Source organism: Phocoena phocoena, chromosome 19, assembly GCF_963924675.1.
Source record: "Phocoena phocoena chromosome 19, mPhoPho1.1, whole genome shotgun sequence".
In the NCBI taxonomy this organism is placed as follows: domain Eukaryota; kingdom Metazoa; phylum Chordata; class Mammalia; order Artiodactyla; family Phocoenidae; genus Phocoena; species Phocoena phocoena.
The window spans coordinates 50,272,980-50,299,643 of record NC_089237.1 but is presented as its reverse complement, the minus strand read 5'-3'; the positions used below and the strand labels follow the sequence as shown (position 1 = coordinate 50,299,643).

The window sequence follows — 26,664 nt, the reverse complement described above, 5'->3', positions numbered from 1 at the left end:
GAAAACGGACAGGGAACCTGCTGGGACAAGGAGGAAGTGAGGGACTGGCCAGAGAGAAAGTTGGGCTGGATCTAGAACCACAAAGCTCACAATATGGAAGGAGGCTGGGGGAAGCAGGTGTATTATGTGAAATGAAGCTGAAGAGGAACTGACAGAACACTGAACCAGCTCCAGAGAAGGGGAGCAGGGTGGGGGGCCAAGGCCTGACATCACCATGAGGGGGAAGCTGGATCAGACCTGCCCATAAGTTGAAGTGCACGGTCTGCAGAGGGCACTGCAGTGTTAAGTCTGAGTGCTCGTCCTTATGAAATCGAAGAGCTTGGTGAGGATGAGAGTGTAACCAGAGCAGCTACCATTTCCATGGAGCTTGAAGGATGTGAAACTATTCTAAATATTTGACATATACCGGCCTATGTAATCTTTGAAACAGTCCTATCAGATAGTTACCATTACTATCCCCATTTTACTGGTGAGGAAACTGAGGCACGAAAAGGTAAAATACTTTAACCAAGGTAACAGTAAGTGGCAGAGCCAGGATCCAAACCTAGGCCATTTGGCTGTAGTGACTGTGCTCTTAAAATACTATCTCATAAATTTCTACAAAAGTGCCAATATTTCGCCATCTTTGGCCCACAAAAACAATCTTATACTGTTCAATCTATAATTGTTTCTCTTCCTCTCTAGAACCCACCTTTCTCTGTTCAAACAAAGCAAGACATTGGGTCAAACAGTGTTTACTGAATGTAAAGTAACCCCAGCCCCATGGGGAAGAAAATTCCAGGGAGAACAGAGAATAATACAGATTAAATACCCACCTGTACATTCACACACACACACACACACACACACACACACACACACACACACACATACACATCCAAGCTCCAACAGTGACAAATCAAACACCTGCTTCCCCCAGCCTGAGTGACAGCTGTTAGGAGGTGCTTCAGAGGTGGGGCTCCAGGATGGGTTCTAATAGCAGCAGCCTCATCCCTCCCTGCCCTCTGCCCTGCCCCAGGGAGCTGGGGTGTCTAGGAGGTAGGTGGCAACTCTTCCCCGCTCTGCCGCAGACGCTTCTTGGCCCGGATCTCATTCATGGCCTCTTCAATGGAGCGTGTGTCCCTCTTGTTGGCCACAGGCACTGGGGGCAGAGGGGAGGGTGGGAGGGCCTAGGAGCCCTGTGCCTCAGCCTCCCTCCCCTCCCCCCATCCAGTGCTCCTCTGCCCTGCCCTCCCAGCCCCCACTGCAGCCTCACCACAGCCGTAGGTTTTGTTGGCCTGCAGCATGTGGGCCGCATCCTTGGCTGCCCCCTTCCCAATGAGGTGGCTGTACTTGTCCTTGTAGTCGCTGGCAGGGCTCACCACCACAGGTCCCTGCCGGGCTGCCTCCTCCTCCTGCCGCTGGGCCAGCTCCTAGGGGTGCCAAGGTGGGGCACCAGAGCTCAGGGCCTGACCCCAACCCCTCCCAGCTGGGGGGCTGCAGGGCCCCAGGGACTGCCAGGTGTAACTCACCTTCAGCCTCCGTTTCTCCTCAGCCTTCTGGGGGTCCCACTCCTCGCCACGACGGTAGGAGTCCAGCTCTTCATCGGAGGGTGCAAACTCCTGGGAAAGAAGGAGATGATGGGGTCAAGGTTCCACATACATGTTTTATCTCATTCCTCTCCCCCAGTGTGGGGCACAGGCTGAAAAGGAGAGAGGAGACAGCGGGGAACTCAGGCCTTTTACCTTTTTTGGGGGGCAGTGCGGCGCAGCACGCAGGATCTTAGTTCCCCGACCAGGGTCGAACCCGTGCCCCCTGCAGTGGAAGCTCAGAGTCCTAACCACTGGACCACCAGGGAGGTCCCCCTTTTACCTTTTTGAAGATCATGACATAGCGACATTCGTCATCTTCCCCAAAGGAGAAGGATGTCAGGCCAGCCACTTCCACCACATCGTGTCTGGGAAGGGGGGAGCGAAGGGGAAAGACTATGTAGAGCCACGAGGGGGCCCAGCGTCCTCCTCTGGAGGGTTCTCCTGTCTGGCCCTTTCATGCCTCCTTGGTCGTCCATTTCTTGCCTCCCCAGCCCAGAGACACTCACAGTATGCTCCTCTCTATCTTGTTCATCGGCTGAAACTTTTTCTTGATCTGCCCACTGTCTTGGATGAAATCTGACACCTCTTTCTCCATCTTGGTAAAGGGAAAAGTGAAGAAGGTATGAGATGATGGCCCCACCCAAATATCCCTCTCCCCCGCCGGGCCAACAGGCCTTGGCCTCCCACGCCTTTCCCAGCCGCTGTGCCACTGGCTTCTGGGTTTCACCTCTCTCAAGACAGTTTCCAAACTGACTCTTCAACCTTCCAATTCTAACTTATTGGAAGTCCTTTCTGAGGCTGCCTTTGATCTCTCCAGTTGTTCTCACCCTTTTACGAAACTCCACTTTCTGCTGTTTCTCTTGCTCCTGTAGTTTCTTCAGGCGGGCTGCCTGCTCTAGGGGTGAGAAATGGCAGCATGAGGCCGGGGTAGAAGCATGGGTGGGGAGAGTTTGTAAGGCTTCAAAAGAGATCTCATGTCCACTGGGAGCGTGTCAGGCTAGGAAGGTAGGATTACTGTTTATTTGCCAAGCATTTATTGATAGTTCCTCTATACCTGGCACTGTGCTAGGACCTGGAGTACAAAGAGGATTAAGACATAACTTTGCCCTTTAGGAGCTCACAGTTTAGTGGGAGTAACAAAGATCATAATCATGCTCAACCTCATTTCCCAACCCACTGGGGAAACCAACTAACAAACATTTATTTAATGCCTGTGACACACCAAGAACTATAAAGCACTTGGGGTGGTAACGAGAACAAACCGAGCCCTGGCCTCAAGGAGCTTATCATCTCATTGTCTGCATAGGGAAGGGGAAATTATTTAACTTCCTATATTGTGTAACACCCCCACTTTTTTTTTTTTTTTTTTTTTTTTTGCGGTTCGCGGGCCTCTCACTGTTGTGGCCTCTCCCGCTGCGGAGCACAGGTTCCGGACGCGCAGGCCCAGCGGCCATGGCTCACATACCCCCACTTTTTACTTCTACAGCCAAGATGAAGCTGAAATGGCCAGTCTGACACTCTTCTCCTTTGTGAGTGTAGGTGTCTGAGGTGAGCTGTAAAGGGAACTCCCTACCCTTGGGTCTCACTGTCCCCTCTTCTCTCTTCCGCCATTTCAAATTCTTTACATCCTTAAGGCCCACTTCTTCCACAGGATTGGACGTCCTTCAGCTGCACTGAACCTCTTCCCATTTTCTTAATCACTTCATGTCTTTGCACATGTTGTTCCTACTGCTTGAAATGCTCTTCCTCCTCTTGCAAACTTTGAGATCCACCATGAGTCAGAGTTACTCACTTCTTCCTCTGGGGCCCAAGCACATTCGGTTCTGACACCCACTACGGCATGTGCTGAGAGCTAACAGAGTGTAACTTTTGTCCTCCCTACCCCACTATGAGCTCCCAGAAGCTACAGACCCTGTTCATCTCCTATCCAGTTACTCTCTGTGGCCCCAGGGCCCCGACAGCTCAGGAGCTCTCCTCTCTCCCACCTCAAGGACTCTGACCATCAGCACACCCCATATTGGTCACTGACTGTTCTCGAACTGGCTTATGAGTCATCTCTCTGCATCTGAGGAGGTGGCGTAAGATTATGGTTAAGAACATAGACTTAAAAGTCACACATGGGTTTGAAACCCCACCACTTAGTAACAGTGTAACGGCAGGCAACTGACTAAACTCTGAACTTCAGCTTCCTAGTCTGTCAACGGCCGCTGGTGAACCCACCTAGTCAGTCACGGTGTTAAATAATTCCAGTTCCCAGGTCCCATTATGCTCCCTCCTTCCTCAGAGCTTTCAAATCTCTGCCTGGAGCACTGTGCTCCCCTCTCACTTACTGACTTACCTATTCTTCACATCTCAGCTCACTGCAGACTAGGTTAGGACCCCTAGGTAGCCCCTCTCATAACAGTTATTTTTCTTTCAGAGCACTTATAAAATTGGTTATTAAACTCCTGTGTGATCGTTTCATCAATGCGCATTTCATCGATACTCCAGACTGTGGGCTCCTTGAGGGTACCCTGGCCCCTAGCAACCATTCAGTAAATATGGATGTTAGTTCGATATTAAGCAGCACTTGAGCCCTCTGAAGGCACCCAGGCTGCCCTGGCCTCCCTCGGACGGGTGGGGAGCCGGTGTCCTCCCCAAGGTAGTCAGTCATTCTGCCAGACTCATTCACACTCCGCAAAGCGAGCAAGAGAGGACTATACCGCCCGGCGGGCCGCGCCCTAAGCTTGCAGCCCAACTTGAGCCTCCTGCTGGGAAGTTACTCGGAGAACACAGGCGGGGAGACCATGGCCAATCGGACCGGGTAGGGGCATTCTCATCCCTCCAATCAACATTCACGACCCGCCCGGGGAGCTCGGGAATTTAAGGGTACAGATGAGAGAAAGGTTGGAGGGCGGCCCCAAGTAGGCGGGGCATAAGAGCGCCGAAAGGACCCAGCAGCCAGTTAGAGGTGCTGAGGGTAGGGTGGGCTAAGAGGAAGGTCGAACAAAACTTAATAGGTAGACCTTTAAGTTGAGGTGGCCAATAGGGGAGAAAGGACTGCGGATGGGCGTGTCCTGAATCCAATCGGAAGGGGACGAGGCTCAGGGACTCGAGCGCCGGGAAGTGGGCGGGGCCGAGCGGTCGAACTCGCCCCCCCCTCCGATCCGAAGGCGGGCCGAGGAAAACCAAGGGGTTGGGTGGGGTTGAAGGCAGCCTACCAATCAGAGCACGCCACCGGCGGACAGGCGGGCCCATCGGCGAATTGAAAACAAGGACTGTGGAAGGCCAAGGTAGAAAGAGCCAGGGGCCCGGCGCTGGGCTTCAGGTAGCCAATCATCATCCGCTAAGAACAGCGGGCGGGATGGCACCCCTTTTAGGGACTCGGGGGGTCTCTGAAGGAGCCCGTGAGGGGTCTTTCAAGGTTGAGAAGGCGGGGTCGTCCAAAGGGGTAGGAGTGCGGTCCTGATAACCGTGCGAAGAAAGCCGGTTGTGAATTTGGGATCCTCACCTCGGGCCTTGCGCCGAGTCTCCTGGTCACCGAGGCTGGGTGGCTTCTCCATGGAGCTCAGGATGGAGCCCAGTAGGTCCGCCATCTTGGGAGTGACTGAGAGGGGGGCGGCGCGTCTTAAAGGGAAGGGCAAAATGCCTTTAAGGCCGGAAACACGTCGGAGGCGGTAAACCACGCACCCACCCCGGCGCGGCTTAGATCCCTGCCCAGCGCGCCCGCAGCCTCCCGCCGGCCGAGGCCCCGCCCCCCGCAGACAGAGGCCGGAGGCTGGCTGGTGCAGCGATGTTTAATGGCAATTCGTAGAAACCAAGCCCATGCACAAGTAGAAAGTGCTTGTGGAGCCGGCAGGAGGCCCCCGCCACGCCTGGAGCCACAAGCCCGGCCGTGCAGCCCTCCCTGCGGCGCCTTAAATAGATTCTTCACTATACTCTGTATGTTACATTATGTACAAGCCCCCTCCCCTCGGGGACGGGGCGGGACTCCGCAACGCGTTCCTATATACACCCCCCCTTTGGCCCGGAGGTTGGTGGCCAGAGTCGGTCGGGGTGACTGGGGAAGACGGGGCCAGAAAGGGAGGAAACAGACGCAGACATGCGGAGTCGGGGTGGGGGCACGGTCAGCCCTGAAACACGAGGGGCGTGCGCGTAGCGAAGGCAGAGGTGGGACCGAGGCGGATACATTCAGAGACGCGTCGAACAAATAAATAAGGCAAGTCAGGAAGGGGCCGAGGTGGGTACAGGCAGGGAGGGAGCTGTGGAGAAGGGGCAGGCAGGGCTCCGGAGGTCACAGCTGAAGATGCAGGTATGTGGGGCGTGGGTCTTCTGGAGCCAGGGACTAAAAGAGGGGGGGCACGACCCGGAGGGAAGAGGAGAAGGAGCCGGGGGTGGGAAAGGGAGTTCAGCACTTCGGAGGGGGAGGGGGTGGAGACCGAGGACGGGCTCCAAGAGAAGTGACGGGAAAGCTGCCGACAGGGGGCTCCCCCTCCCCCAGAGAGCCCTGTCCCTGTTAAGACTGCAAGAAGCGGCCCCCAGGGTGATGAGAAAGGCAGTGGAGAGGTCAGGTGGCCAGTCCGGGCTGGGGAAGCCCTTCCAGCTCCTGGTTCTGCTTCAATTCCCTCATCCTGCGGAGAAACAAGGAAGGAGTCAGAGGAGACCCGCAGATCGGGGAGGTCGGGTGGGGGAGGTGGCAGGCCCAAATCCGGTGAGGGAAAGGACAGCACCTGTGCCGGCAGCGCCGCAGGAATCTCATGATCTTCCGGGCTGCCTGGTCCTGCTTCTTGGTGAGAAATGAGCCTCTGGTGGAAGAAAGAAAAGATGAGACCTCACAGGACACTCAGGCATCCTCTGCCCTCCGCCCCTTAGGGATCCTGGCAAGGAAAGGCAGGGGGGCAGGCTGATGAGTCGGGAGCCCACGGACAGTGGGCATGGACACAGTGGGTGGGCAGAGAGGGCCGAAGGGCCAGAGGGCTAACGCCATACTTGTTGCGGGCAGGCAGGGTGCCCGTGGGCCGGTGGGGAGGCCCGGGCCGGCGGCGGTAGGAACGGTAGTGCTGCTGGATGAGCACCGCCGCCCTGCGGCTCTGCTGAAACCGCTTCTGTTCATAGTAGCTTCGGAACTTGCTCTGGATCAGGATGGCCGCCTGGGTCATCTTCTTATAGAGTGCAAACTGCAGGAGTGGGGAGGAGGGGCAGGGGCTGAAATGGACAGAGACCCAAACCCCTGAGGGTCACCCCCAAGTTCAGTTGATGCAAGTCTATTTCTCTAATCCACACACTCATGGAAAGGCTGAATCATCACAGACAACCTCACACCCAGGTCTCACGCCTAATACCTTAAGTGCAATCCAGGTCAGCTTGTGGAGAGAGAAGGGGAGTTAGGGCTCCGGCAGCATTCTGGATGCTCTGGGCTGGAATGGGTGTGTGTGGGTGTGGGTTGGTGGGTATGCTTTCAAGAGAGGACGGTCTCACCTGCTTGTACTTCCGGTAACAGCGCTGGATCACAGCTGCTGCTACCTCCTGCTGCTCCTTCAGCCGCCGGCCCTAAGGGGAGAGAAGGAGGTCTCAGCACTTAGCTGCCCACCTAACAGACATGTGACCTAACCTTCCGACTTGCCTGGGGTCCCCGACCCTTCACCCCATCCCAGGCCTGTGTGGATGACTGTTGTCCCTCCCAAAGTCCGGGAACCTGTAATCTCCCCACTCAAGATTGTGTAATTCACCCCCTGAAACATCCAGCCCCCTGACCTTGTACTTTCGGAAGGCTGTCTGGATGACTCGGGCTGCCTCATACAGTTCCCGCTGCTCGTGATCCGATAGGGTCAGCAGGGCAAAATCACTCTCCATCTTGCCACTGGCGGACGCAGAGAGAAACTCTGCCCAGGAAGGTGCCGGAGGGATAGCCAGGCGACCCCGCTCAAAGGGCAGTTCGCTGCAGGGACAGGGAGAAGGGAGGCCATGGGGCATCTGCAGTCCCTCTTCTCCCACCTGGAGACTGCTGTGAAGGCACAGCCCCAGCAACAGAGCCTGCAGAGTGACTTCAGAACTCAGCAGCCAGTGCCAATCCCCTTTTCAAAGGCCCTGGGGCCTGAGCCAGGATGGAGCTCTGGCCATAAGGAAGTTTCCTCCCTCCCTCCCATGTTCCTCTGAAGAAGGATCTGGAGGCTTTGTCCTGAGCTGGTCACCTGGGAGGGGCTGAGCTGGGGAAATGGTCCACATTCTCCAGGTAGCTGGCCAACCAGGACATGGTCTCGCTGAGCCCTACGGCCCCTGTCCGCTCCCGCATTGGGGCTCCAGCCTCAGGCAGCCGGACAAAGTCCTCCCGTTTAATCCGCTCTGGTGTGGCTTCGATGATCTGCTTGGCCAGTGAGATCATGTCCACCTGGATGGAGGAGAAGCTGGGTGAGCCTTGAGGAGCCCTGACTACCAGCTGTTCTGGCCTGTTCCGGCCAAGGCCGTAGCGTCAGTCCACTTCCTATCTTGTTCCTCCTCTCAGCACCAGACGATGAGGCCTGAGGGACGGCTGTCCCTGCTAACCCTGTCTTTCTCCGCCAGTGTTCCAGATTCATTTACACTTCTTGAGGTCCCACTCAGGAGTACAGCCCTCTGTGTTGAGGCATGGGAAACATGGGCTAGGAAGGACATACACCACATGGGGATTCAGGAGCTGGGCAAATGAAGGGCTTACCCTTCCAGGCTGACTGCCCACTGTCCCACCCGGCCTGCCCCATGCCAGCTCCCACAGACCTGGCCATGCCCGCCACCCCATCCCACTCTCCAAGAATCAGCTCAGAGCCTGCCAATCACACGACACCTTATTGAATGGCTCCAGCCTTGCCTTTGCTCCAGGCCTGAAGCCTGCAGCACTTCCTGCTGGCCACACGTAAAGCAGCCTACCTTGTGGAGCTGTCTACATTTTTTGTACTCCAGTGCTACCCAGTTAATCCATTAGCCTCTCTAAAGCAGATATGTCCCCAGTCCTAGCGGAGGAGAACGCTGCTGCACTTGAAGATCCACTCTCTCATGTGTTCATTCATTCCACAAGACTCTCTTAGCTCTTACCCTGTGCAAGCCTCCCCCGACCCCGACCCCTTGCCTCAGGTCATTGCCAAATGCTTCCATCTTGCCAACCTCTCTGCTCCTCACTCCTCCCAACTTCCTGCCATTGCTCTCGTTCCCCAAGAACCTTGTCCCTTCGTGGATCAACGAGTAACCCCTACAACCCGGCTCTAACTGAAGATATTCCCCAAAATTTTTAACCCCCGATGCCTCATGACTTCTGAGTCACAAGCTCTGACAGGAGCTAAGCAGAGGATAAACTTGCCTGTCCCTAAATGAGAGTAAATGGCCCCTTCTTCCCAAACTGCAGCCAGACTGACTGTGTTTTATGGAATGTTCGGCATCACCCCACCCCGCGCCCCACTCTACTTCGAGCCCTCATAATTCCATTGGCATAAGCGGTACCGGGATCACATCCACAGCTGGTGGGCTGTCAGTTTCCGCTGGAGCAGCCCTACCATCTGGGGCCGGTGGGAGAGGAGGCGGTGAGGGTGGGGGCCCTTTGGGGTTGGTGGCTTCATAGTCCATGAGGAGTAGGGGGGCCTCTGGGGCACCAGAGGAGAGCTGGCCTGGGACCATCTCCATAGTAATCTCAGAGGTTGGCAGAGGAGCAGGGGGAGGACTCCCATCCGGGGCACTAGAATAGGCTGATGTGACGGAGAAAGTGCCATCCGATAGCTCCGAAGGCGAGGAGACGCTGCTCAGACCTGCGAGGTGAGGGAAGGGGGTGAGGGCAGAAGGCGCCACCTGCCCCCTTGCTGCTCTTACCTCCCCATCCCCGCTGCCTCCTCTCGCACTCTGTCTCCCACCCTCTGGCTTTCCCCTGGCGTGTCCTCCCACCCGCAGTCCCCTCTTAAACCCTCACCAGTGTCTGGGCTGGAGGAGGGCGGCGACAGGGCAAACGGGGGCTCAGCTGAAGCTTCCTGTCTCTGCAGTTCCTCAAGGCAGCGGGCGAGGCGCACGTGACCCCGGGAATGAGCCACGGACAGGGGCAGGCGGCCCAGAGAGTCGGGAATGCTCAGTGCCTGTCTGTTCCAACGGAAAAGGAGCACGGCAGCCTCCAGGTGGCCCAGGGCACAAGCCCACATCTGAGAAGAAGAGGGTGGAGGTGGAGGTGAGGCCTGGGGCCCGTCCTCACTCCTCCCCTGTATCCCTCAGAGGATCTTCCCTTTGAAGAACCGTTCCCGTTTCCCATTGCCCACGTGCACTCAGGAACCCAGCATCCTCACCAGAGGAGTGCAAGAGAAATGGTCCACGTTGAGTGGGTCAACCTCTTGCTCTAAGTCCAAGCTTCCGGTCTCCACACTCCTGGAGTGTTTGGGAAAGGGACAACAGGGTCCAGTCAGGGAGAGAGGGCGCCCGGTAGGAACTTCAGAATCGAAGGGACTGGGAAGCACTAAGGTCAGTGGGATAAGCAGTCAAAGAGATCCATGAATGTCAGGAGGTCAAGAGGTCAGCATTGTAAGTCAGGGGACATTAAAACTCCCCCAAGCGCAAACCCTCTTCCAGGCCCTCTTCCTTTCCACAGTGACCCCAGCTCCCATGGCAGGGCTCCAGTTCCTCCTCAGTCCCTGGGCACCCCCGCCCTGCACCCGCTGGCCCCGGCTCACCGCCACTGGCTCAGGGTCTCGATGAGGCGGGCGTAGCCCTGGGCAGCGGCCAGGTGCAGCAGGCTCATGCCCCGGAAGGGGCTTCCATGGGCTAGACGTTCAGGACCCCTCCAGGTGGAGCGTGGCATCATGCTCTCTACCAAGACGACCACCCGTGCCTCGAACCCGGGTCCCTGGCCTTCATCCTGTGGTGCACACACCCTTAGGTAGAGATGTGCGCATCCCCAGCCTGGGATGGCCTTAGCCACCCCACGCCTGTCCTCTCAGCTTCCAGTTCTGCCCTCTCCCCACACGTCCCAGTCTAGGTTCCCACCACTCGGATCTCTGATGGCCCATCAGTCCTCCCAGTTCAAGTTCCTGGGTGTCCCCCCGGCCCACAGGCAGCTTCCTCCAGGTCAGACCTCACACCCACTTGCCCATGTTGTGCCTTCACTCTGGCTCAGATCAGTGCCATATCCACAGATGACTTCCCCCACTCAGAACTCAGAGTCCTCTCCCAGCCTTCTTCCCTCCGAGACTTGGGACCCCCAGAGCACTGAGCCCCAACTCCCTGGATCCCCTCCCCCACCCTCTCCCTCACCTCCACCCTCCTTCAGGCCAGAAATAGTCTGAAGCCTGTCATGCCAAGAGGGTGCCCAGAATAGCCACTCTTGCCACGGGGTGGGGGTGGGAGCAGGATGGCGTCAGGGACAGGGAGGAGGGCTGGCTGGGGCCGGAGAGCTAGGGGAGACACACACTAGAGCCTATTTCTAAGGAAGACCCTCCCCCTGCTCCCTACCGTCGAGTGCCCTCCTCGTGGAGGTACCTGAATCGGAGGGGCATCAGGACCCCGGTAGGGGGCCTGGCCAGCTGCTGCAATCTCTGCCATCCGCTTCTCCATCTGCTCCAGTCGCTCCAGGATGGACATCCGGAACTGGTTGTCTGAGAGGGAGTGGACGTGGGGGGCTCAGTGGGCAGAGTCTAGGGGATGCCCTGGACACCAGAACTGGACCCTGTTCCAGAGTCTGGGTGGTGAAGACACAATCATATCCTTTTCTCCTCTCCAAACAACGGCCCTTTACCCACCCACCTTCTGAATACAGCCCCCCAGGACCAGTCCTCAAACTAGGGGTCTTCATACTATCCATCGACCTAGGACCTGAATCCAGAACCAAGACTGTGTCCTTCAAGACACACAGACAGTAGGACTCCCCACAGGGAATCCAGCCCTAGCTGCCCCAGATCTCTCTCTCTCTCTCTCTCTCTCTCTCTCTCTCTCTCACACACACACACACACACACACACACACACACACGCTCCCAGCCTTCTCCCAGGTGACGGTTCTGTCCTTTCTTGCCCCAGACACTACCTCTGTAGTGGGCTGGGGCTCAAGGCCTCCAGGGTCCCTCCTCTCTGTTAACCACTGCCCCAAAGAGCTCAGAGACTGTGATTTGAAAAGCACCACCCCCTCCTCCTGGCCCCCCGCAGCTGTCCACAAAGAGGATGGCGGGGAGGGGAGACGACAGAGATGGATGGTCACATCCATTCCTCCTCCTCCTCCCCCACCCCATGCACAAACGCACATGCACACGTCCCAAGCTATATCTGTTCCCTCCTGAGATCACACAAGGACAAGGAGGGGAGGCAGGAGGGGGTCAGAGCCATAGGGAAACAGAGAAACCGGTGCAGGCTGGGGATGTTCTGAGATGCCAGGACAGAAGGGCATGAAGGTAGAGAGGGGACAGTGGGGAGGAGGTGGAGAGGCATGAGCAGAGACTCAGGTGTGACAGGAGAGTGTGGAAGAGATAAACAAGGAAAGGAGAGAAAGCACAAAGGAGATCTGGGGGACATACCAGACAGGCGATAAGGAAGAGGGGAAGTGAAGACAAGGGTCCTAGGAGAAATGGAAAGAAGAGGGAGGCAGGAGACCCACAGGAGAGCGGTAAAGCACAGATTAGATAGGGACAGGAGGAGACGGAGAAAAGCAAACCTTGAGAAAGAAGCAGATGTGGAGAGAAACAATTCTGAAAGCCACAGGAGGGATAACCAGTAAAAGGGACAAACACAGTTCTGAATTTAAACAAATACACACACGTATACACATACGTGTGTATGTATGTGCACCTCTGTATAAAAAAATATATTAAAGGTGCTGTATGTTACTGAGCAATGTTATAGTCAATTTTCATTTTTTACTTTGTGCTTTTCTGTAATTTCAAAATTTCCTATAATAAATGCCTATCTTTATAATTAGAGGGAAAAATGGTAAGAAAGTTTAAATACGTGTTTAGGTACATATATACACTCATGTGTATCCCATGTATGTTGCTCTACACCCTGTCGCTGCCCCTCCCATCCTCTGAGATGCAGAGGACAGGACAAGCACTGGGACAAAGCTGGCTCCAAGATTTACAGGGAAGAGGAGGTGAAGGAAGCTTGCTGCCTCATTCAGAAATGACCAATGAAGCAGGAGCTGGGAAGAGCAGTAAAGTAGGGGCAAGGCAGTGGCTGCCTGAGTCCTGAGGGGTCTAGGAGCATGACATGCTCAAAGGTTGTGGGGTCAGAGGGCTAGGTACTCACCGTCCAGTGACAACCAGTCAAGCTGAGTACTAGGCAGTGACAGGAATCGGCGGGCTCGATACTCAAAGAGCACAGAAGCAGAAAGGGGTCCCTCCCTCCCTGCCACCTGCAAAGACACCAGCCCAACCTCATGGGCTGGGGGGGGCAAGGATCAGCGAGGGGGCTCTCTTTCCTGGGCTCTTTCTCTGACCCCCTGTGTCAGGGTCACAGGTGATCATTTCACATCTACCTCCCCTACTCCCCCTGCTGTGGGCCCCAGAGGCTCCCGGCTTCAGTGGCCGTGGCACTAACTGGGGAGGGATTCCCTTCGTTTGAGAACTTAATACCTACTACAGGCCAGAGACCCCTTGGCTTCTAGACCCTGTACTTAAGGATGTTGTCATGCAGCACCAAGGTATAGAAGCAGCGGATCAAGAAACACCTATACTTGTAAACAATTTGATGATGGTGAAATCTCTTGATTCCCCAAGATCAAGGTCCAGAGGTCACAACCCTGTTAGTAAGATACGGGAAAGGAATTAGCTGCTCACCAACAGGGCCTAATAAGAGCTCTTTCCCAGGGTCTCAATGTCTATAGCCTTGAGAATGAAACCACCAGGCCCTGGCCCCAAGACCAGAAGCTGAGACTCCCAATTCCTAGCTTCTCTGGTCTCAGCCCCTCTCCTGCAATCCACCATTAAACAGGGCTGTTGAGACTGGGGGAGGACACAACTCATAGACAGCAAAGCTGTCAAACTGTCACTCTAGTGGTCCTTAGGGTCCCACAGCAACATTGCTGAGTGCCGGGTAAGGGGCAAAGGTGGTGGCAAAAGGGCAGAGATGAGCCTTGGCAATGACATCTAGACCGGGGCTGTCCAAAAGAACTTTTGCTCGGTGACAGAAACATTCTGCATCTGCATTGTCCAATAGGGTGGCACTAGCACATGTGGCCACTGAGCACCTCAAATATGGTTAGTGTGACGGAAGAAGTGAATTTTAGGGCTTCCCTGGTGGCACAGTGGTTAAAAATCTACCTACCAATGCAAGGGACAGGTTCGAGCCCTGGCCCGGGAAGGGCATCCCACATGCCACGGAGCAACTAAGCCCATGCACCACAACTACCGAGCCTGAGCTCTAGAGCCCGCAAGCCACAGCTACTGAGCCCACGTGCCACAACTACTGAAGCCTGCGCACCTAGAGTCCGTGCTCCACAACAAGAGAAAGCCATGACAATGAGAAGCCCGCGCACCACAACGAAGAGTAGCCCCCTCTCACCGCAACTAGAGAAAGCCCGCGCACAGCAACGAAGACCCAACACAGCCAAAGGAAAAAAAAATTGATTAAAAAAAAAAAAGTGATTTTAAATTTTATTTAATTTTAATTCATTTCAATAGGCACATGTGGCTAATGGCCACCATATTGGACAGCACAGGTCTAGAAGCCAATGTCCTTCAGTCCCAAGACTGGTTGGAGGAGACCAACATCTCTCCTTTCTCATTCTCCTAAGAACTCCCTGGATTGGAGCCAGAGGGCCTGGACAGACATTAGAGACTCCGTGGGTCAAATGCCTGACCTTATAGGAGGGGAGGCCAAGGACCTAAAAAAGGAACAGACTTACCCAAGGTCACCAGTCAGCTAAGAAGTAGATTTCTTAGACCAGAACTAGACCTTCTGACACCTAAGCTCAGAGTCATCTGCCTGCTGGTGGACCACAGGGCTCAGCCCCAGGACTGGATGAGGTCTTTCCACTCTCAGGAACAACCCAACATATTTGTTCCCAGGTCTTCCTGGAAGTCCTAACTGTCCTATCGTAGTCCCTTCCCCTACCATTCCCAGTCCCCATACCGGGACAGTAGCAGCGTAAGACACCAGGCTGGACAAGTGAGGCTGGCACTGCGATGTGATCGAAGACGCAGGAGTAATGCTCGGCGGCCTCTGTCCAAGGTCCTGTGATGAGCACCTTGACCCCACCCTGCAGACGGAAGTCAGAAAGCAGTGTGACTGGAGCTCTCTCTGTTGATTATCCCTTCACTCAGTCACTCATTCATTCATTCAGACCCTGAGAGAGGATCTACTGTCCCCTGTACACCCCTGGGTCTGGGGTGTAGGGATTGGACAAGACCCAGTGGAGTGAACTCAACCCACTGTCCCTTCTCCCCACACTCCTGTCCTCTACCTGAATCTGCCAGAAATGGGGACCTGATTGCCTTCCCCAAGGCTACCAACCCATTTGCAGATAGCTGTCACTGGAAGGAAGTCCTTTTCTCAGGCCCCCTCTGGACCCCCACTGTAGTTCCTGCTTTCCCTCCCTGGAGCAGCAAAAAGCAGAACTTCTCCACTGCTGAACACAGTCTTTCAGCTTCCCAAAGTCTGCAATCACATCCCAGTTGTATTTTCTCTTCTCCAGGCTGAGCTGTCCCAGTCCCTCCCCGGCCCCATCCCACCCCATGAAACAGTCACCAAGGAATGAAGTCCCCTGGGGCACTTGAGGGACTCACACAATCACAATTCACAGGTAGAAGGAGGAGGGAGGGAGAAAGGGTTAGTCAGAGGGCCTATGAAAACAGGAAACGAGCTACACTCTATGAGGTTGGGAAGAGAACTAAGCAGCCGTGGGAACTGAGGGAAACTAGGTCACAGACCACAGGGTAAGAGGGATGCAGGAGGGAGGAGAGAAGCCTGAGACTCACCTCAGGGTAGGACCACTCTGGGGAGAAGTCTGTGATGGTGCTAAGAGCAGGAGAGAGCTGGGGGGCTGGGGCAGGGCCACTCGGAGCTTCGTCACCGATGAGTTCTCCCATGAGCTCAGGGAATGATGAAAGACTGAAGGGCTCCAGTCCACTGGCCCCACCAGCTCCTCCAAACAAGGCCTCCCCTCTTCCTACTCTGCCTGATGGCTCCAAGGGGGCAGGTGAGGGTGTGGGTGAAGGAGGGGGTGAAGGTACAGGTGGGGCAGCCCCCTGGGCCTTGCGCTCCTCCCCACTGTCATCATCTTGAATGAAGAAGCAGTTTCCTCTTCTCCCGCCTGCTCTGGGCTGTGGAGCGGGACCCCGAGCAGCTGCCTGGGGCTCCAGGGCAGCAGCAGGCTCTAGGGCAGGACAGGGGGTATGGGCAGCCTCTGTCTCAGGGAAGTCTGGGCTTACCCCCTGCCCTCCTCCATACGTCTGGCCCCTCTGTGGGCTGTTGAGAAAACGATCTGGGTCAAAGGCAGGGCTGGGAGGAGCTGGCGGGGCAGAGGGCTCAGAGCCTACGACTACAGCCAAGCTCATGGAAGGCCTAGGATCGGTCTGGGAAGCCAAGTGCCTGGTGGGTGTCAAGCCCCCAGTTCGCTGCTCCAGTCCCGTCAGGAGGAGGATAGCGGTGCCTCCTGTCGAAGAACCCCCTCGGGAGGTGGGAGGGCTAGGTCTGATCTCTAGGGGTTCCGCAAAGCCGGAGGAAGAGGAGGAAGAGGAAGAAGAAGATGGGGAGGTATGTGCCTTGGGGAGCTCTGGGGGAAGTGGGGCTATCAGTGGAGGGGGTTCAGGGGGATGGGGGACAGAGGTCAGGGTTAAAGCTCGGGGCTCCACTTTGGGAGAGATGATGCGGTGTTTCGTGCTGCTGCATTTGTGGGTAAGGCTCCCAGAACCTGCAGTGGAAGGGGTGGTGGGGAGAGAAGGGATACGACACATCTTTCTCCAGCCTTCCCTTACTGGAAAGCTTTCATGCATTTCCTGAGATGTCACTAAATACCAGAGGTGTCATACTGATTTTGGCCACTGGGAGGCGGCAGAAATATTTCTCCTCCCCCTCCCTCCCCCTGGAGGAGCACTGCAGGAGAGGATTGAGGGCTTGGGGGAATAGCTGAGAGAAATAGGTAAAGGCATAGAAAAAGGACAAAAGAACAGAACCAAGTGGGTACCAACTAAGAATAAAGCTAAGCCTGTGTGTAAGTGGTAGTGCTGGGGTGGCCAGGAGCTGCTTTATGAAGAAAGCAAATAGAGAGCCTGGGCTGCCAGGAATCAAGTAAAAGGAACTGGGCAGTGTGCAGATGGGAAGGCCTCTGCTCATCTGGCCCATCTTTCTGGAACATGCAAAAGACATGCAAATAAGCATGCAAATCCCAGCTATCCCCCTGGTGTGAGTAAGGGCAGCACACTAGGAGGGAGGAGGGTTCCAAGGTCAGGGGTCACTAACCAAGGCCTCCACTGCAGAGACAGGCGTGAGTTCGGGGTGCAGGCTTGGTCGGGTGGGTGTCCAGGATCTGCTGCACCAGCTGCTCTACAGAGAACTCCTCTGTCCCGTTCCCACAGCTCCACTTGATGCCATGAACTAGAGGAGAGTTGGGGGGAAGTGCTATGGGACCCCCACAAAATAGTCACCAGGGAATCTTGATGGCTCTTCCAAGCACCTGAGATGCTCTAAGACTTCTGGCCAGGTGAACAGAGGCCAGCAGCCTCAAGACAGCTCCCATAGCTCATAGCTGCCCTCCATATTCCAACACCTTAGATCACACCAGGGACCCTGGTACCCACCCACCCACCCAGGAAAGACCCCTCCTGGCTTGGGGGGAAATGGTCACCCTACAGACTCCTGAGTATAGAACCCTGGCCCCTTTGGGAGCTCCCTATGTCCACTTTCCCCATTGAGAGCTATCCTAGCCCTGCTGCCTTACACATGGGCTTCAGCTGTCCCAACAGCTCCTCCCGGGACCACTTGAGCCACTCTCGACGGTCGCTGCTGATGGAACAAAAGATGGGGCTGCAGCCCTTTCCACAATCCTCCAGGGCTGGGACGTTCAGGTAGTGCACAAGGACGATGTCAGGGTTCTGAGAGCACAAGGGTACATGCAGAGTGCTATGGGGGGCGTCCTGCCGCCCAGGGGTTCAGCCTCCTAGTCCTCACTTTCTTCCCAGGCACCCCCAACCTCACCCCCCAAGTTCTGTCTCTCTCCATCCCCAAACCCCTTTCTCTTCTTCCCAGTCTCCTTTTCCCACTCAGAACCTAGTCATCCTTCCACTTCATTCTTGCAGGCCCCCACCTCCCTCAAAGAGCCAGGTAGACTCTGTCTCCCTGAGCTCTTCCATCCTCACCTGGAGCAGCCAGTAGCAGCGCCGATGGAATGTGGGGACGATGGAAGAGTGAACGTAGCAGCCATAGAGACACTGCCAGGAGACAGGCTGGGGTGGGGGGAGGGCTAGTCTGCTCCCCAACTCTTCCTCTGTTCAGTCCCTTTGCAGGAATCCCAATCTTTCCACCAGTTCCTCTTTCACCCTCACCCACCCCCATCTATTCCCCACACCTTTCAAATCCCAGTACCCCAAGTCACCCCAGGACGGAGAGGAGGGAACAGTGGGGCCAGGGCCTTACAACAAGGACCAGATTTGCCATATGGGACCATCCAAAAATCAGAGGGCATGGCAACAACGCATCCAAGATGAGGAGCAATGATTTGAGGGAAGAGAAACCTGTGCTTAGAGGGTCAGTACTCGGACCCCTGTGGGAAATGCGAGAGAAGTAAGGGGACTGGGCATCTGTGTCCTCCAGAGGGAGGTGTGGCCTAAGTCCTGGAGAATTGGGTCATGGAGGGAAATGGGAAGCAGAGAGTAGGCTAAGCAACCACCTAGCGGATCCAAAGTGAGTGAGAAGGGAAGAGTGACTGGGAGGGTGGTAGACAGAGAATGTCACCAAGCCCTGGCAGGGCTGGAACCCAGCTAGCGGGGAGAAGGAAGACCAGGGCAGGTGAGCTGGAGGCCTCGCTTACCTCCATGCCCTGGACCTTCAGCTTCATGTGGTCCTCTCGGGTGGTCTTCCCGTCCTTCCGCTTCTTCCAGAGGTAACCATCCTTCCGGTATTTCACCTTCTTGCGGTTGTAGAGGATAATAGAGCCATTCTGAGGCCTGAGAAGGGAAGGATTGGCCTCGAGTTCTGTGTACAGAACCCAGGATCCCTGCCACTCCCCACCTTCACAAAATTTCTCACCTTGTCTTGGGTGCACAGGATAGCCACTCATCATGCTTCTCGAAGGTGATCAAGTAGGATGCAATCTCCTGCAGGAGAAGAGGCACTCAGGTGGGTGTCCCCTTTCCAAAGCCTCAGGCTGGCCTCTTGGTCTTTCCCATCTATACCTCGGGGATAACAACAGCGTCTGCTCTACAGTGTCCTTGGAGGACTGAATGAGATAATGCAGGACAAGTACTGAGCACAGTGCTTGGTTTGTAGGAAGTACTTTGTAAGTGGTAGATAGTATCTTTACACAGGTGGATATGCCAAGGAGGAGCGAGCTACTACAAGATGCAGGGCTTTATACCTCTCCTATGATCCTCAAAGAGCCTAGAGAATGTCGACAGGCACAGCAAGACCCCCATTCACACTCCTCCAGCCCACCAGGCCCTGCTATGCCCTAATCCCCCAGGCTCCCTAGAAAACCTCATTTGTATTCCACCGGAGCCGCTCTGGAGGCAGCAGCGCGCAGCGAGGAAGACACTCCAGCAGCTTCTTGGGTAGAAAGATCTTCAGGTGGTGGCTGTTCTCTAGAGGGGATGAGAAGGGAGGACTTAGGGTGTTGCTCCTGATATCCCTGTGATAATCCAGGGGAAAAGGGCCAAATCCAGAGCATGGGGCGGGGTGGGAGGGTGGGATGAAATGATGACAAGGAGAGCAGGGATCCAAGAATTAGGTCACCACCACTTGGGGAGAAAAAAAGGCTGTACCCAAACTGGGAACCTGGATTGTGAACTCACCAGCAACCTCAGTGGTGTCCTTGGTATTCATGGTGAGGGCTCCAGGGGGCAAGGTCACCCCCGGCCTGAGGGGCCGGGGGGAGGGGGAGTCTGTGCTGGGAAGGGAGAGAACAAGGTCATGGCAGAAGCCTCCACACTATCCAGGATGAGGAGGATGAGGTAGGAGACCAGGTACAGAACTGGGTCGTGATATCTAAGAAAGATGAGGAAGCGAGAGGAAGGGGCTGGACTATGATGTCAGAGTACAGCCAGGGAATGGAGGAGAGGGCGAACCCAGACATGGTGCCAGGAACCAACACGAGCGGGGAGACACAACAGAACAGAGTAATCAGGAAGAGACCGGCAGGGTGGGGGAGGGGAGAAGGCCGGCGGGGCTGGCGTTGGGCTCTTGCGGGTCTGGGGCTACGGTGAGGTCAGGTCCTGAGGCTGGGACTCAGAGCATCCGGTTCTTGGAGGATGTTTTGGCAAATGAGAGCCTGGATGCTGGGGGGAGGGCAGGAGATCTAAGTCCGGGTGGAGAGCTAGGCCTTAGAAGACACACCCTGAGTTACTTCTCTATTTGATTTTTTCGAAGGTGAAGGGCAGATCTGACAACTGATCTTAACCTACACCCTTCCCTCCAGATTGGTCAGGGCCTGGTAGAATCTGGGCTAGACACCGGGACCCAGCTACCCACCCTCAGGACAACCCATCCTCCATCCTGAGGCTGACCGCCCTGTGCACCCCGCCGCACCTCTCTCCCCAAAGCCTCTGCCTCCCTCGGCCTCCAGGCCTACTCTAGCCCATCTACCACTCTGGCTCCAGCCTGAGCCCCCACCCTCCTGGGGGAACAGATGGACGCTGGAGGATGCTCTCAGCGCGGGCTCCACCAGGTGTCCGGGGATGGGGAGGAGGAAGAGGCCCGTCCCAGCTCGGCTGTGAGCACTGGAGCCTGGGTTGTGGTAAGGACTCCGCCCTAGGGCGCAGGTGCGCAGTCCTGGATGGGGAGCCGGCCAGGGTGCGAGGCGGGCCCGGGGGCGGCCCCCCCACCGCGGGGCGGTGGTCCCCGGAGACGCTCCGAGGTGGGAGGGTCCCGCCTCCCTCCCGCACGGAGGGATGTCCTGCAGGAGATGCGGAGCAAAGTCCGCGGACGCGTGGCGGGCAAGGGACAGTGCGGGTGCGGGGGTGCGGGGGTCTGCCCGGCAGGTCCGCCGTGGGGCCCTGCGCCGAGCTGCGCCCCCTGGCGCGGGGAAGGAGGACGGAAGCGGGGAGTGGGGGCGAACCGGGAGAGGGCCGGTGGTCCCCGGCGCGGCGCGCAACGTCCGGGCCGGTGGAGCTGCGCCCCCTGGCGCGGGGCGGAGAGGCGGGCGAGAGGCCCCGGCTCTTACCTCCCGGGGTCCCGCGGGTGACGGCGGCAGCGGCCATTCTACCCCACACCGACCCCCCCCAGCGCCGGCTGACAGCGGCGTCCGACGTCACTGCGCACGGGGCGGGGCCTCCCAATTAAGGGGATGGGGGTCGGGACGAGAACCTGGGGTCAGCACACGTGGGGCTCTGGGTGGGGCGCTGGCTGGAGGGACTCGGCTTCCAGGGCCCCGAGCCAGGCGGAGGGACGGACTGCCGGGAAGTCCCGGAAGGGGCAGCAGCGCTGAGGGGCAGGATGCGGGGTCCCGGAGGCGGAAGCTGGGCCGATCGACGTGACCTCGGCCGGGGGAGTGGGGCGCGGGCGGCCGACAGCGCTGGGCGGGGGACTCTGGAGCCGGCAGGACTTTTTTCGGGCACAGCTCCTTGAATTTGGGGGACACAGCCCGACTTCATTTTAGCGGGGTCCTCACGAAGGTGAAAGGAGCCCTCCCGCCACATGAGCCTCTCCATCACTACTTCGCGGAAAGAAAGACAACTCCGGGCTCAACATGCTTGCTTTTTAATAACAGAACAAAAAGAGAACACAGTGGCAGGGAGCCGGCCTGCGGGACGACAGGCCTTGGGGAGCTCCTGTGAGACGGGCGGGTAGAGATGGGAGGCCAAGGGAGCCCCGTTCGTGCCTAGTTCAGAGGATGGGAGAGGAAAGTGAGAAAGGTCAGGGAAAGGGGGAATGCCTTGATGTCAGAAATGCTGGAGATTCCAGCGCCCAGAACTAGTCGTGGGTCCTGGAGCACGCTAGCATCTTGGGCGTGGGCGGTTTCTCCTTACTCCTCAGACCGCCACTCCACCCCCCAGGGATTGTAAAGGGGGTCCCTACTGGCTGTGGCCGTGCTGAAGGAGCCCAGAGAGCTCGGCCGCCCGGAGAGACAAGACCCCTCCTGGCCCAGGGGACTCCAGGGAGACCAAAGCAGCTGTAAGGATGAGAAATTGAAGGGAAAAAAAGGAAGAATCAGAAAATAGGTCTCTCTCCAGATTTCCTAGTCCCCAAACCCAGGCACTCCCAAGTCTCTGGCTCTCGTCTACTTTATTTTTGTTCCTCTCAAATCCAGCTATCCAACGCGCCTCTTGTGCTCCCGCTGTCTCTCCATGCAAGACCAGGCATCCACATCACCCTCCACCGCCCCACCAAGTTCCTGTTCAACCATACCTGGGCCCTGCCAGGAGCGAGGAAGTGCTCCTCCTCCCGTGGAGAGTTTGCCCTCTCCTCTTCCAGACCAGGGTGTTCGGTGGAGTTGGGGAGTCCACAGCCGTCGTCGTCAAGCACCAGGGGCTCAGACGGAGCCCTAGAGCTGCCCCACTGGGCCTTCTTCAGTCTGTGGAGACTTCAGACTTAGGAAAGAGGTGCCTGGAGGCCAGGCTTCCTGTCTCTCCATTCTTCACCTTCCTGCCCTGAAATACTTCCTGCTGGGACCCAGGAGTGTTGTCATCTGACTTCCAACTCTCCACTCCCAACTTTCTGCTCCCCTCAGACTGAAGTATTTTCAGTTCAGGGGCTCAAGAGGTGACCTCTAGCTCTGCACTATCCTCCAGTTGCATGGAGTGCTTTCCTGTCTTCAGTGACCTGGTTTCCACTCCTTTCGTCTCATGTGGCTCATCCCCCATCCCTTAGTTCCCTCCTCCTTCCCATATTATAGAAATTTTGCTTCGATCTCACCAAGACCGTGGCACATTCCCAAACAACCTCCCATTCCTTCAAAGCTCTCCACCTCTTCTTTAGTTCAAACCGTCCTGTCCCCATACCCTGTTTAGCTCCCAGAGCCCAAATGTCTCTCCTTACTCATTGATGATTCTGTGTCGCCTCCTTAGATCCTCCAGGTGATAAGTGACAGCCCTTACCCGGGCTGGGATGCCCCCAGATCCCTGCTGCATTCCCGCCAAATATGGCCTCCTTCTCTTTCTTCTGCAGAGCACCTCAGGGGGTGGGAGCCCCTCAGGGGGGTACAGGCCAGGCTGGGAGCAACCAGTGGCTCTCTGTGCCAGAGAATGGGGAAAAGGAGCTAGAAGGCAGAACTGAGTCTCTCAGGGGAGCTGGGACTGAAATAGGGAGTCAGGGGTCTTGGGAAGCCCAGATCACAAAAACATAGCTGTGATCTGGAAAACCTGAAGACTGATTCATAGGAAGGAAGGCCTGGTCAGTGCACTGGCTGGGGGACACCAGAGGGAAGGGGTAATAAGGAGAGCTGGGGCTAGGATAGCAGTGGGTGCAACTTTAACCGAGAGGTGTCAAAGGGCAGAAAGTTTGTCATACCAGCAGGGGTGGGATGTACTGTTCCTCCATCCAGGTGGGGCTGTGAAGCACAAAAACGGGGCTAAATACAGAGAGAACACCCCCATCCATACTGTTTCTCTAACAACCTCTCCCAACCACCTATTTGGCATTAGGAGCTAAAATGTCCATCAGCTGGTGGGGCAATTATCCCCAGACTAAAGCTTATTGCTACCATAAGGCTTTATGGTAGTTTAAAATTGTAGAGCTTCCCCTCCCTACCTCCAGTTAATCCCCATTTTCTCCATTTCTACCCACCTGGGCCTTTGACTAAGGTTCTCCCAGAAGGTGTCTCCATAGCGCTGGGGCGTCAGTCTGAGGCTCTGGGAAGGCAAGCTGGGTGGTGGAGATCGGCTGACCACCCTGGAACACCTGAGGTGAGGACAAGGTAGGCTCAGGTCTGGCTCTTCCCTTACAGCATCTACTCACTCCAGGAATTTAGGAGTTTTATCTTACTACGGGACCATACAGCTGCCCAGGCTCCCTCAGGCCTTGTCCTCCGTTATCCATTTTAGCTGAGGAAGGTGGTGAGGCCTTTGATTTGAAAGGAGATTGGAGCTGGAGTGAGCATGGAGATTAGCAACTGTTTGAGCTTCAGATCTCACTGAATCTCAAATAAGTACACCTCACAACCAGGGAACATCATATTGAGCAAGCAGGGCTGTCAAAGACGAAGGCCCCGACTACTCAAGTGATGCGACAGGTTCCTTTTAGTCAATGCAAGTATCCAGGAGAGCAGGGCCTCTGTTCACCCCTGCTTTATCTCCCCATCTCAGAAATACTAATATCCTTTAGGTAGGGAGGGGTGTGCAAAGCTGTTTGAGAACAGTTCTCATCACTCCTAAAGCCCCCAGACTGACTGATGTCTGCTCTCCTGCTCTCTAGAAGAGTGTCCTAGGGCTTCGTCCTCGGCACTTTATCTTCTTTATCTCCATTCCTCCTTAGGTGATCTCACCCAGGCCATGACTTTATTTATTATCTTTTTTTTTTTTTTTCGGTACGCGGGCCTCTCACTGTTGTGGGCTCTCCCATTGTGGAGCACAGGCTCCGGACGCGCAGGCTCAGCGGCCATGGCTCACGGGCCCAGCTGCGCTGCAGCATGTGGGATCTTCCCGGACAGGGGCATGAACCTGTGTCCCCTGCATCGGCAGGCGGACTCTCAACCACTGCGCCACCAGGGAAGCCCTATTATCATCTTTTTTAATTGAAGTATAACTGCTTTACAATGCTGTGCCGATCTGTGCTGCACAGCAAAGTGACTCAGTTATACACATTCTTTTTAAATATTCTTTTCCATTATGGTTTATCACAGGATATTGAACATAGTTCTCTGTGCTACACAGTAGGACCTTGTTGTTTCAGGCCATGATTTTAAACCACCAATGTGCTGACGACTCCCAAATCTACATTTCTTGCTCTGGCTCCTCCCCTGGACTCCAGACTTGCAGGTTCAACTGTCCACTCAACATCTCCTCCCTAGCCTTTCCCATCTTGCTGAAAAGCACCCCAAATGCCCAGTTGCTAGAGCCAAAAATCTGGTATGCCTTACTTCCCTCACCTCCGATATCCAGTCTATCAGCAAGTTCTGTGAGCTCTACATCTAAAATACACTAAAAAAAAAGAAAAAAATCATTTTTTCTTTTGGCTGCTCCACATGGCTTGTGGGATCTCAGTTCCCCAACCAGGGATCAAACCCAGGCCCTTGGCAGTGAAAGCACGGAGTCCTAACCACTGGACTGCCCAGGAATTCCCCCATAAAATACACTCAAATTTGACTACTCCTCACTATTTCCATTCCCACCATCATATTCCAGCTTATCTTCCCCTCTCTGGACTACAGAGATAGCCTCCTCCTCCATTCCCTGCTTCCATCTGAATCCCTCAATAATCTATTCTGCACAGAATAATCTTTTAACTTTATTTATATTGGCTGCACAAGATCTTAGTTGCAGCATGTGGGATCTTTAGTTGCGGCATGCATGCAGCATCTAGTTCCCCCACCAGGGATCGAAACCGGGCCCCCTGCATTGGGAGCACGGAGTCTTACCCACTGCAGCACCAGGAAAGTCCCAAGAATAATCTTTTAAAAATGCTTATGTGAAATGATATATGGTTTAAGATTTGCTTCATATAGTCTGAGTAGCAGGAGGCTGAATGGGTGTATCAATAAAAAGATTATCTGTGTAATGATAATTACTGCACCTGACTAAAAAGGATACTCCAGGTTCATGATTACTATTTTCTCTACTTCTGCAGTTGTTTGAAATTTTCCATAATAAAATAGTTGAAGAAAAAAAAAGGTCTGCTTATGTCATTTCCTTACTTAGAACCTTTCTACTGTCCTTAGAATAAAATTCAAACTCTTTTCAATGGCCTATAAGATCCTATAGATCCTATATGATCTGGCCTCTGCCTGTCTGACTTTACTCCACTTTTCCCTTAATCCACTAAATTTCAGTTACGCTAACCTGCTTCCTGGTCCTAGAAGGCAGCAAGCTAATTTCTTTCTTGGGCTTTTTTTTTTTTAAACCTACTATTCCTTCTTTTGCTCCCTGGTTCTTATCAGACTGGCTCCTTCTCATTTTTCAGATCTCAATTCAAACTCACTTCCTCCTCCTCTTCCACAATCACCCTATATAAACTTGTGTCTCCAAGACAGTCTGTTTTACATTATGTTGTACGTCTATTTTATTTTCCTCATGTACTTATTACTATTTGAAATTATATTTATTTGTATGCACTTTCTATCTCCTCCCCCTAGAAGGTAAGCTCTATGAGCAGGACCCCTATGTTCTAATTGCTGAATTCTCAATGCCTAATATACAGTGCCTAGAACATTGTAGTGTTCAAAAGCAATTTGCCGAATAAATTAATAAATCACCAATCCCCTGAGACCAGGCACTGAGCTTCTTGTTCCTTATTTCCTACTCCTGAGACCAGGCACTGAGCTTCTTGTTCCTTATTTCCTACTCCTCTTAGGGAAGAACCCAGGCATGCAATCTTCCCTCCTCCCCACTGGGTGGGGAGGACTCACTTGACAAAAGGGATAAGGTTTTCTCCATCCTCCTGCGCTTGCATGACTGGACTGGGCTGGGTGGCTGGACAGAGTCTCCTCATTGGTGCTGGGGGGATAATGGAAAATGAATCATTCACTCATGTAATGGCTGTAGGAATGAACCTGTAGCAGGTCTAGAGATTGGAAAGAAGATGTATGGGGCCAGAAAAGAAGAAAGAGAGCTGAAAAGGTATTTCAAGTACCGAACATTTCTATTAGCTGAACATACAAGTTCAAGATGGCAGACACAGGAAATGTGGATGTGGTAAAAGAGAAAAGAGAAAAATAAATGTTGTGAAGCCAAACATACAGAGTAAGTGAAATTTACAGATGGCAGTGGAGTGAATTAACTGGCAACATGGGATAATGAAATGAAAAAGGGTGACAGGGGGACTAGATAGGGCAGAGGCATTTGGGGATAGTTGGTACAGAACTGGTGGCTGGGGTCAGAGAATTC

The 26,664-nt window shown here is 55.0% G+C and overlaps 3 protein-coding genes across 5 annotated transcripts; all 3 read right to left on the bottom strand.

The window, feature by feature from the left end:
• Window positions 1-718: 718 nt before the first annotated feature.
• On the bottom strand, window positions 719-5,495 carry SPAG7 (sperm associated antigen 7). The gene is made up of 7 exons (XM_065896897.1): window positions 5,062-5,495; window positions 2,399-2,466; window positions 2,078-2,166; window positions 1,852-1,936; window positions 1,512-1,601; window positions 1,256-1,412; window positions 719-1,141 (listed from the first exon to the last, which is right to left on the bottom strand). Exons 1-7 carry the CDS (start codon window positions 5,144-5,146, stop codon window positions 1,032-1,034), a joined length of 684 nt encoding a protein of 227 aa, XP_065752969.1. The 5' UTR covers window positions 5,147-5,495; the 3' UTR covers window positions 719-1,031.
• Window positions 5,330-20,922, bottom strand: CAMTA2 (calmodulin binding transcription activator 2). Of its 2 annotated transcripts, XM_065896895.1 has the most exons (23): window positions 20,850-20,922; window positions 19,483-19,577; window positions 19,169-19,272; window positions 18,722-18,789; window positions 18,504-18,639; window positions 17,833-17,904; window positions 17,415-17,568; window positions 16,937-17,071; window positions 15,454-16,388; window positions 14,609-14,735; window positions 12,785-12,919; window positions 11,031-11,146; window positions 10,226-10,410; window positions 9,845-9,923; window positions 9,481-9,703; window positions 9,021-9,322; window positions 7,742-7,938; window positions 7,305-7,488; window positions 7,029-7,100; window positions 6,893-6,913; window positions 6,540-6,727; window positions 6,281-6,355; window positions 5,330-6,181 (listed from the first exon to the last, which is right to left on the bottom strand). In XM_065896895.1, exons 2-23 carry the CDS (start codon window positions 19,511-19,513, stop codon window positions 6,118-6,120), a joined length of 3,603 nt encoding a protein of 1,200 aa, XP_065752967.1. In that variant the 5' UTR covers window positions 19,514-19,577; window positions 20,850-20,922; the 3' UTR covers window positions 5,330-6,117. The 2 variants fall into 2 exon arrangements, with proteins under 2 accessions (XP_065752967.1, XP_065752968.1); XM_065896896.1 differs by lacking the exons at window positions 17,833-17,904; window positions 20,850-20,922 and having other exon boundaries at window positions 6,118-6,181; window positions 19,483-19,570.
• A 728-nt stretch (window positions 20,923-21,650) lies between these two features.
• On the bottom strand, window positions 21,651-26,230 carry INCA1 (inhibitor of CDK, cyclin A1 interacting protein 1). Of its 2 annotated transcripts, none has more exons than XM_065897787.1 (6): window positions 26,187-26,230; window positions 23,411-23,524; window positions 23,135-23,174; window positions 22,664-22,857; window positions 22,034-22,199; window positions 21,651-21,797 (listed from the first exon to the last, which is right to left on the bottom strand). In XM_065897787.1, the coding sequence occupies exons 1-6, from the start codon at window positions 26,228-26,230 to the stop codon at window positions 21,651-21,653; spliced, it is 705 nt and encodes a 234-aa protein (XP_065753859.1). The 2 variants fall into 2 exon arrangements, with proteins under 2 accessions (XP_065753859.1, XP_065753860.1); XM_065897788.1 differs by having other exon boundaries at window positions 22,664-22,815.
• Window positions 26,231-26,664: the final 434 nt, after the last annotated feature.